The 11,216-nt window shown below is 32.2% G+C and overlaps 3 protein-coding genes across 3 annotated transcripts in view; 2 read left to right on the forward strand and 1 right to left on the reverse strand.

The window, feature by feature from the left end:
- Positions 1-4,873, reverse strand: part of LOC115241059 (neuroblastoma-amplified sequence-like) — a 14,017-nt gene extending 9,144 nt beyond the window's left edge. Inside the window, exon 1 of the mRNA XM_029816584.1 lies at positions 4,834-4,873. Coding sequence (XP_029672444.1) covers positions 4,834-4,861 — 28 coding nt within the window. The 5' untranslated portion in view covers positions 4,862-4,873. The remainder of the gene's footprint in view (positions 1-4,833) is intronic.
- On the forward strand, positions 689-3,541 carry LOC115241063 (COP9 signalosome complex subunit 2). Its single transcript, XM_029816597.1, has 9 exons — positions 689-984; positions 1,298-1,492; positions 1,582-1,707; positions 1,875-2,042; positions 2,147-2,321; positions 2,461-2,599; positions 2,673-2,889; positions 3,057-3,197; positions 3,289-3,541. Exons 1-9 carry the CDS (start codon positions 931-933, stop codon positions 3,406-3,408), a joined length of 1,335 nt encoding a protein of 444 aa, XP_029672457.1. The 5' UTR covers positions 689-930; the 3' UTR covers positions 3,409-3,541.
- LOC115241062 (UDP-glucuronosyltransferase 2B31-like) overlaps positions 4,792-11,216 on the forward strand; it is a 403,584-nt gene continuing 397,159 nt past the window's right edge. The window contains exons 1-2 of the mRNA XM_029816595.1: positions 4,792-4,902; positions 6,249-6,457. The gene's annotated coding sequence lies outside the window, so the exon portion shown is untranslated. The remainder of the gene's footprint in view (positions 4,903-6,248; positions 6,458-11,216) is intronic.

Here is an 11,216-nt window from a genome sequence, read left to right on the forward strand (position 1 = left end):
GGGAAAGATAGTGAATATATAATAAAAAATTATAATAAAAATTCATTTTTGCTTCGTAGAGCAAATTAATTAATGTTTGTAATCTTGGCAATTTTTTTGTAATATTTAAGAAATGCATCTGTTTGTTTAATTATATGATTTATATTTGTAAAAAAAAAAAAAAACTTTGATGTCGCATATTAGGAAAGATTTAAAAACGAGATCTACCGCCTGCGCTTGCGCATATGCGTAAGTCAGCTTTGTTCGTCAAAGGCACTGAACAAAGTTACGTTGTTATATCGTATAACATCTATGGTCTAGTTTCCATCGAAGTATTAATTCGCATCTAGTGCGGCCTAGGACTAAATTTAAGTTAATGGAAATACGACTGACTGCGTACATTTCACTCTCACTCCAATCTACAAGCTTTGTCGAAGTGGCAGCGAATTGACACGAAATTTAGACGGTGGAAACGCTTGAAAGTAAATGGTGCCAACCTTTACTTTTCATTATTTCGTAATCATCAATATATAGTCGATATATAGTCTATATGTTGATATTCGTAACAGTTACCGTTCGTTCGTATTAATTATCAAAATGGAAAATAAACGAGAAATTTGTCAAGAATGATGTTTACTTACATTCACAAGCAAATGTTAAGTTGGCTCTACTGAAATATCAATCTTCCTCGCTTCTATTCTACTTCCAGTGGAAACAGTGCGTTAAATTCGATGCGCACCGAAACCCGAATCGGATTGACGACTTCGGTGAAAACTAGACCTATGTTATATAAATGCTATGCTGCAGTCTGTGGTACAGTGTACAGTGTCAATGGCGTCTGTGCATAAGCAATTTCAAAATACGATTTGGTTGGATTTGATATAACCGTCGCTATCAATAAGGAGGTGTGAAAATTTCTGCTGACATTTGTGATTGATAAGAACCTGCGAAATGTCAGATGGCGAGGATGATTTCATGTGCGAAGAAGAGGAGGATTATGGCTTGGTAAGTTTTCCTTCGAAGATTATGCGAGTCTTAGTTTTGATTATTTTTCCGGCTCGCGGTGAGGTTAGGATTCTTGGAGCTGTCTATGTAACATTTAAAAATAGTTCGGGAGATGCCTTGTGAAAGGTCTTCTTCCATAATAAACTCCGTCCGTTGTTGAAAATCTTCGATTTTGTCCTGTGCAAATATGTTCGATCATTTGTTTATTTAGGTTATGTTCAACGCTTTTTCTTTAGTATTTTACTAGTATATTATTATTCGGCGAATATATTATAATTTTAACTGTTTTCTAATTATAACATATATTTTTTAGGAATATTCTGAAGATTCTAATTCTGAACCAGATGTAGATTTAGAAAATCAATATTATAATAGTAAAGCTCTCAAAGAAGATGACCCGAAAGCCGCTCTACAAAGTTTTCAGAAAGTATTGGATCTGGAAGGGGGGGAAAAGGGAGAATGGGGTTTTAAAGCTTTAAAACAGATGATCAAAATTAATTTTAAACTGGTATATGTCAAAAATATATTAGTAATATTGAGCATCCTATTCATTCAGCTTTGATTATATGTTATGAATTAAGAGAATGATCTTTTTAGTCCAATTACAAGGAGATGATGGCGAGGTATAAACAATTGTTAACTTATATTAAAAGTGCAGTTACTAGAAATCATTCGGAAAAATCAATAAATTCTATATTGGATTATATTAGTACATCAAAAAATGTAAGTACATGCAAATAAGCATGTCATATATTTTGTACTTTTATAAATTTGTTGCATTGTATTTAAATGATTTTATTAAGTATTTGCTTGAATTTTTTATTCATTAAACTTTCTTATTTATACAAATTTTTTTCAATTCTAAAGAATGGTGGGCATTTTTTTTTAAGATGGAATTATTGCAAGATTTCTATGAAACTACATTAGATGCATTAAAAGATGCAAAGAATGATAGGTTATGGTTTAAAACAAATACAAAATTGGGAAAACTATATTACGATCGTTCAGATTTCAATAAATTGGCAAAAATACTAAAACAACTTCATCAAAGTTGTCAGGTATGTATGTTTGTATATATATATAACAACGCATTTCAAACATATAGTACACACATATATATATACTTATGTATGTATTTAACATGTATACATATATTTTTTAGACTGATGATGGAGAAGATGATTTGAAGAAAGGAACACAATTATTGGAAATTTATGCCTTAGAAATACAAATGTATACAGCACAAAAGAATAATAAGAAATTGAAAACACTTTATGAACAAAGTCTTCATATTAAAAGTGCTATACCACATCCATTAATTATGGGTGTGATCAGAGGTAAAAATATGAAAATTTGTTAGAAATAACAAGATTTATACATATATTGTTGCTATATATATTGTTACTATATTTTTATAATGTGCATATATACTATTCAGAACATTAAAATAATAAAATGCTTGTATCTTTTTTCCAGAATGTGGCGGTAAAATGCATTTAAGGGAAGGTGAATTTGAAAGAGCACATACCGATTTTTTCGAAGCCTTTAAAAATTACGATGAATCTGGATCACCAAGACGTACAACATGTTTAAAGTACTTAGTACTGGCTAATATGTGAGTGTGATTATCCATTGTTTATTATTATAATTAATTAATGCATCCAATATATACATAACACTCATTTTAGGTTAATGAAATCTGGTATTAATCCATTTGATTCACAAGAGGCAAAACCATATAAGAATGATCCTGAAATTTTAGCAATGACTAACTTAGTTGTCAGTTATCAGAATAACGATATCAATCAGTTTGAATTAATTTTAAAACAAAATAGGAATAATATTATGGATGATCCCTTTATTAGAGAACATATTGAGGATTTATTAAGAAACATACGTACACAGGTATATCTTTCATAATTTTAGCTCGCATTAAGTGTGATAGTATCAGCAACAAAATTTACAATATTTTATTTTAATTCACTAGATGTTAAAATATTTAACCTATTATAAATCTGTGTATCTCATTTATGTTATATATTGTGATATTTTATTATTGCATATGGTTCTAGGTCTTAATTAAATTGATAAGACCATATACTAGAATTTATATTCCTTTTATAAGTAAAGAATTGAATATTGACGTTTCTGAAGTGGAAAGTCTTTTGGTATCTTGCATATTGGACAATACTATTCACGGTCGTATAGATCAGGTAATTACTATTATAATCTTTTAAAAATGACATTTGCACGCGCGGAATTATAATATTAGATTGTGTGCAACATTTTCTCTATATTTCTTAGGTAAACCAAGTTCTCGAGTTGGATAAAAAATCAGTATGCGCTGCACGTTACAATGCTCTCGATAAATGGGCAGGTCAGTTGCAATCCTTGCATACAGCCATTGTGAACAAAATGTCTTAAATGGCATGATGGGCACGTGATCCTGCAATAAATATGAACTAATTTCATTTTGTATAGTATATCATAAAAGTCCTATACAAATATACGAAGAAATAAGATCTATTGTGATATAATAAATTTAGCATTTTAGCACGGGAGTCATTCTTATTCCCGTTGAGAACGCTATCCTAAATCCCACATAAATAAATATAACAGCAGCTTATTAATTAAACACAAAAATAAAAAAAATAAATTAATACATAACTAGTTTGTACAGCCTAGTAAGAAAATACAATATATTTTTTATTATAATAATATAAAAAAAAAAAATCAATCTGGATTTAAGTCGTTCACAAATTTTTACGTAAGTAACCAATGCTCTTTTTCTGCAGGTAATAGATATTATTTAATATAACTCAGTCTTATTTTCTAAATTCTATTTGTTTAATTGCCTTCTATTTGTTTTATTGCCTTCTATATATGTATTGTTTTAATCATAAAGCATTTTTAATTTTCCAAATTCCAATAAGAATTCAATTATTCAATGTTAAATTTTAAATATTTTTTTTCGAAATTTTAGATGCAATAAAAACAAAAACCAATCAATTAAGTCAAATGATTTATCTTTTAGCATATCAGATAATTCAAGTAAAAAAATTCTAATAATAGCCCGAAAAAGTGGGTTTACTATACAAATCGAATATTAAGCTCACACACACAATCAGATATATATATAAGGCTCAGATAATTATATATTCTGTTGAAATTATGGTGTTAAAACCTGCGCCATGAAAAGAATTGAAAATTTTAAGAATAAAACATCTAATTTATCGCTAGATATTATATTATATTACACTATTACATGTATCGATAAGAAACCAATAGATTAAAATCAATTCTGTTCAGGGCCAAAACTTAAAAGTTTATAGGATAATGTATATAATAATAAATGTGATAAGGAGAATAACTATAAGAGTGTCAAATTTGAATTATTTATAAATAATTTCACCAAAAGAAAGATACACATTTATCTTAAGTTTAAGGCAAATGTAATGTCAATAATAAATTCATCTCAGGCAAAGAATCAATATTTACAACATCAATAGATACATCGATGAATAGAGAGGACATCGAAGATGACAAAGAGAAAGTATCATTTATTGCTAGATTGGACATTTTCCTTACAAATCTGAAAGTTCAAGAAAAGTTCTTGAGTGGTAATGTATAACGCGGATCGTCTGTAAACTTAAACAGTATAATTCATAATCCAAACTTACTTTTCATGTAAGAATCATCGTGAGATTATGAAAAGTCGAGCCTGGTTTCAGTGAACAAGATATAGTTCAATTCAATAAGGACAACTTAATTGACGGCCGGGGATGAAAATCGAAAAGCAGAATCTTGAGTGAGAAGGATATCGTACAGAGAAGAGAATAGGATACATACGAGATGCTGTTCTATGTCTTCCTCTCATGTTTCGTCTGCCATGCTGCCGCTCGTTACCACTTCTCGCACGTAAGTACGTTTAAGTAAATCCCGAGAGGAACTAACAAACCTTGGCCCAGACGTGTGATGTGTATGTGTATCCTTTGCAGAGTAATTCCACGCTTGTGATTATCAGTGATTCGATTGCGGAATATTCTGTGCGATTATAATGATAATAGTTATATAAATGGATTTTGAATCAAATTAAAAGAGAGATTAAATTTTGAGTTAAATTAAAATAGAAAGTTTAAAAGAGGTCAAAGAAGTTTGGGACCTTTGTTTTTTGTTCCTTTCTTTCTCTCTCACACGATGTTTTCTAAATGTATATTTATCTTGTCCTTATTGTTAATGATTAGTCTTTTTTTCTTTCCTTTTTTATTGTATTCTATGATCTCTATGTTAATAATGATATAAACAAGAATCAATTTTATTATTATTTTTTAAAAAGTCTATATATAATTGCCATCAGATTTACATTATTTGATTTGTACGATTTGATGTACGCGAGTACCCCTGGCAGGGGCAATTCTAATAATTTTCATTCGATCCACCTAATAATAAAACAATTCATATATTGCCATACCGTATTGGGCTTCATCTCAATTACATTCTCCGTTTTGCATTATTGCTTTATTTTGGTGCGTTTATCGCGTTCGAAAATGCACAATTACTTTTGGCATAACGATTTATGTATTATTTAAGCAAGCAAATATTGATAATTTAACAAGAGAAATCGAAGTAGATAAAAAATAAAGAGAAACAATCAGAATTTTATAAAACTGATTTTGAAGATTAAATATTTTTATTATACAAAACAGATTTCAATAAATTTCTTTTTCCGTATTATATTTTCAACATTGTATTTAGTTAAATACATTTCAAGAGATCAGTGAAAAACAATAATGATATTATTATAAGCATTATATGCAAATAAATTCTAAAGCCACAAAACAAGCATCTTATTGGATAGACACTTGTTAGTACGGTCTTAGGATTTATTCGCTCAATAGACGCACACTAGGTTTTCATATTCAACTTTTTTCTCGAAAAGTTGCGCAATATCAATAAGATAAAAAAAAAAAATTATTCTAAAATTTTTACACATTTATAAGAAATCATCATTTCACCCAATTGTAGCACAATTTAATGGCAGCACGCTTTATATAAATGTTAAAAACGATGAGAGAATAAAACGATATTTCTCGTAACATTTTCAATTATTAATTTCAAAATAGACCATGTACAATACGCATGTACACAGAAAGGAATTAAAGCGGAAAAAAGTTTAAAAATGAAGGCAATCTGTGCGCTATTGTCCCGTGCGTCCGCTTTGATCGCCACGCAAAATAGCATGCGAATTAATTCCATTTTTGCAGAATTAGATCGCGACAATGCATACAAGCATACATCTAAAGGTGACATCGCACACACGAGCGAGCACACCGACTCGGTATGAATATCGCTGGAGCGGGCGGTTTCGCGCATCGTACACAGACAAGCATTAGTATCACTGGTGTTTCTTGCACGTACCATGTGATGCTTAAACGCAGGTATACCGTTTGCTCGGAGCAACACCACCATCCCTGTAAGTATTTTTCCAACACCCTTGTATATATACTCCGTACCGACTTTGGCGCGCGCGCGCGCGCGAGCTGCACAAATTGTTAATTACTGACCATTAGCCTATTAGAGGCACGTTCGATTTAATTAGCTTGAGACTAATTTTATTGCTCTCTCGTTAGCATGCTGCGGTTGTATGTACGAGGTCACCCCTTTTTCGCTACGGTCTGACCACGTACGTGCATATTACGCACGTGACGCGTCGAAACGCGCCATACACTCGCTAATTTATATTACTGCGAAATATTAAATACCATTATATTACCTTCATATTATTATTAGAGAATCTTTTTATATTACATTGCCTATACAACGCAGGGAGTTTCCGGAATTACAATTTCTTTCAGCATATATTCTTGAGCTAATGTTGAAACAATATTCTTTGCTAATTTGATGAAAAAACCTCTTTTTCAATTTCTTAACTATAAAGGCTTATTTTAGAAATTTTCAGTTTTATAACGTATATAATGTATAATAAATAGAGAGAGAGAGAAGGAGAGAAAAAGAGAGAAATTTAAACGAGAGAAATTTAATTTTTATATTTTGCCTGCAATATATTTTAACCCGAATATTTTCCGGATACTGAAAGAGACAAACACATTTGACATACCATCTATATCTGCATTTATAGTGGTACACGTGAACATGTAATCATTTTGCTGTAATTAAGTGCCAATCTTGAAATGGGCTAGCAATCAAATATATTCATATAGATTTCGCGGGCAATTGTCAATGCTTGTAAACTACCTGTTAAATTTGTTTAATTTGTTTACGCCAGTCACAAAGTATTTACTGCCAACGTTGGTTACTTTATCAAACTCGACAAAGTTGCTGGTACGACATAGAGGATATATTCTGACAAATAATGACGCCGACACGAGCCAAAAACTGACTGAAATGCGTATATACAAATTATTAAATTTACCCAAATTGACGCTTGTCGATTGAATAATAAATATCCGTTACTGTTACTGACACTGCCAATACAATAGCACAATTACTCAAAGGACGATATGCGGAGATGTAATTTAATTATTGTACACTGGTATCAAAACAATTTTTTAACGAATATGTGATAATTAGAAAGAACTACATGCAACACGTGGACGTTTATTGGAATACACGAATATCAATAAAATATATGGTATTTTTAAACAAATGATATGTATAGATATATTTATATAAATATATATGTATGTAGAACAAATCGCGTAAAAATAATTCATGAAAATTAGAGTAAAAAGCGGAGCTTTTTGTGCAAATTTAAAATCGATTTTTTAGTAGAAATGTCGAAATATTGGTTGAAAAATTTGAGCTATAAGTAATTAAAAATTAAAGGTGACTGTTGATAGCTAAATTTTCAACAAAGATCCTGTCTTTTGCTTAATTTTAAATAGACTTGGTAATGTCTTTTGCTTAATTTTAAATAGACTTCAAGCAAGATCGTAAGGTTTTGGAAAAACATATCTTTGCTTGAATTAAATAAATTAATTTAATAAATCGAAAACGTAACTAAATATAATATAACCCGAGGATGTTCATATATAAAAATATATTATATTATCTGCCTTTATAAAATAAAATTTAAAATAGTATTTGATATAACGAAATAATATAGATTGTTATGATGCACTTCACATATTTACTGTCAAAAAAATATCAGCGAAATTATCCATTTCTCATGGACGCGGTGTAAATCCTGTATCTAAACGCAGGTACGACCACTCGGTAGAATAGCACGGCTGGTTTCGGCTCCGTTTCAAGCATTGTTATTCAGTCTACGTTTGTGCCTATGTAAATGTTGGTTAAGCCCACGCAAGTTGGCATATAGAGTCCCTCAGGCTTGTTCTATATCCGAGTTATGTTACATGGAAAGCTATAATCCTCGCTGCCTACGAACAGTTTCCTTCTTACCCATGTTTAAGACGATATCTTCCAAAGATCTTAGTGTCCATCTACTTCGAAAACTCATGTAGATGGCTACAATCGTGCTTATCTGGATTAAGATATTTTCGTAGACATCCATTAAATTTAATTTAGTAATTACGATTTCTCTCATTGCCTTTCATAATACAATGATGTTATAATCAGCACCGTTATCTCTGAGTTATAATTGCAAAATTGGCATTTTTGTATTAGAAATATCATAAGCGCCTCGTATAATCTTAAAATTCATAATATCAGTGAATATCAGTGCAACGTATTCATTTTCTATCGAACTATTTGATGATGCGTCTTTTTATTTAATTTTTAACTAATCACATTTAAAAAAATGAGCAGTATATTTTTTGCCTCTACGCTTAAAAACGGAAAAAACGGTTCTCTTTAAAACGGAAGAGAAACATTAGCGGCACTGTATATGGTTCCGCCTTAAAACCGAAGAGATAATTATTTGTGAATTATTTGTAAAGACAAATAAACGTAAGTGGTGTAGTTGTATGTAATTAATTAATTAAAATGTAGACGAGCTACGCGCTGAATAAGGACATCAAAAGGGTAGACGAGACGGTAAAACAAAGTCACGACTGTCTATAGCGCAGTGGTAAAAAGAGCGCGATATAAACTGCGAAGTAGCCTCGGGAAATTTTGCATAACGGTAAGATCACGGAGAGAGCCGTTCGTTAAAGAGTCGGACAAAGTCGAGCGAGGGAAAATCAAGGATATACTTAAACATCTGCGAAGCTCCTCTCTCTTTCTATACCTCTCCTTATCTTTCTCTTTATCTTTCTCTTTATCTTGTTTTCTGTCCTGCCGCATTGCAACTGCAGCTGCATACACTAACCACGTAAACGCGGAAGACACGCGCGCTCGGCGCAGTCGCGGGAGTTAATTTAAGAGTAAACTTTATTTTTCATGTCTTTGCTGTTGGAGCGAGTCTCCTAACTTGGTGGAAAGTGGTGCGGGCTAAAAAATGAAATCCCGCGCTTCAAAGTTTTAAACCCTCTTTCGCGGCCCGGTAACTGTATGCAGGAGAGAAAGACAAAGAGAGCGCGGAGACAGACAGACGAGCCGTTCTGACGAACTTTCCATGCTCTTATCGTGTCATCGCGAAAGGAAACATTCTCACTCTATGAGATCATGAAAGAGATGGAAATCATCTCTACATGAATTAAAAAGTAAAGTTAATTGAAAAATGGCTATTTATACCTGGATAACGTGAATTGAAATGACAACGAGAAAAAAAAAGTAAAATCAAGAACATTTACATTTGCAGCATGCGTATTTAATGTCCAATGACATAAATATTTTTTCATTTTTTTTTCTCATTGTTCAGTCAACGAGATAATCATTCATTCGTATCACTCGTCTATTATCGCATCGACATAATCTCGAAAAAAATCTACGCCCGTCGGAGTGATTCGATCGAGTCGGACGATCGAGATTAATTCCGTTAATTAATCGTCAAAGAAACGTGGTGAAATGAAAAGCGTCCATTATTCGCGACAAGATCGGTGGCCGGACGAGGGTGCCGCCGAGCACTCTTTGAGCACTTTCCAGTCCGTGGCCTCGCCAGAGCTTCATTCATCTCAGGAAATCCCCCTGAAGTGGCCTCCTTTAAATTGAAACTCAAATACACACCCTTAAAGAGCGAGCGAAAGAGCCCTTGAGGCGCCGTTGAGCCCATTCGAGACGGTTATTTTTCACGCCATGGTCGAGAGAGGATCGTCGTCGTATACCTACTAGCGAGTGACGCTGTACGATAAGACAAGATAACCATTACAGGAAATCGATTTTACTCGTCATTAATCGCGATAAATACGCGTTATGCGGTCAGTTACGCTCGGACGATTATCATTTACAGTGCAACAATACGGAATTATTTGCCTGAATATAATTAGATATAATTATAATAATGTAATTATACTTATAATTATAAATAATTATAAATAATATAATAGATTTAATTATATTAATCAATGATATACTATAAAAGTATCAGGATATAATTTGTATAAGAGGATATAATTTGATGCATTTTTAAATGTAATTTATAATTTAATTTTATATATATATGTGTGTGTGTGCAGAAAAAAACCTTTTTTAACGACATATTACGATCGTGTGATTTATGAAAGAAGGAATTATATGCATTATCTTTATGAAATCGCAATACCTCATTTTTTTTCTTTAACGACGAATTTTTTACGAGAATAAGCTTTTTTGTTTTCACATCGGCGAATTAAGGATGACGTTTTTGTAAGCTTCTCTTCATATTGTTATCCCACAAATATCACCCCACATTGCAACCACGTTTCATTCGCGCTCGCGATTCTTTTTTTCGTCTTATTATCTCTGATATGCCTGTTTATTCGAACATGACTAAGATTCACGCTCCATCGCTGTAATTACGATATATCTCCCGGAAGAATCTCCTCTTTACTCTCTCCGGTGCATCGTGAAAAATACAACTTCGCCAATGCTGTATTGTCCGATCCCGTAAACCGCAAACAAAATTTTGTCACCCGGCCTTAAATGAATTACATCACATGCGTTTCTCCCATTTTTTTTCTCACTTTTCTTTCTTATCGCCCCACGTATTTCGTTACGCCTTTATTTATCGTTAAGTATTCGACCGTAAATGCCGGGAAATGGATGCACGCGCATCCCTTGAATTTCGTGAGATTCCGCTGCCGCGTGTATATGTGTACGTGCATAATTTGAAATTCAAATTTAGATCGACCGCCCGATCCGTGAGATGTTATCCTTTTGATTTTTACGACGCT

This window comes from Formica exsecta, unplaced genomic scaffold (genome assembly GCF_003651465.1).
Source record: "Formica exsecta isolate Colony F162 unplaced genomic scaffold, ASM365146v1 scaffold465, whole genome shotgun sequence".
NCBI classification, from domain to species: Eukaryota; Metazoa; Arthropoda; class Insecta; order Hymenoptera; family Formicidae; genus Formica; species Formica exsecta.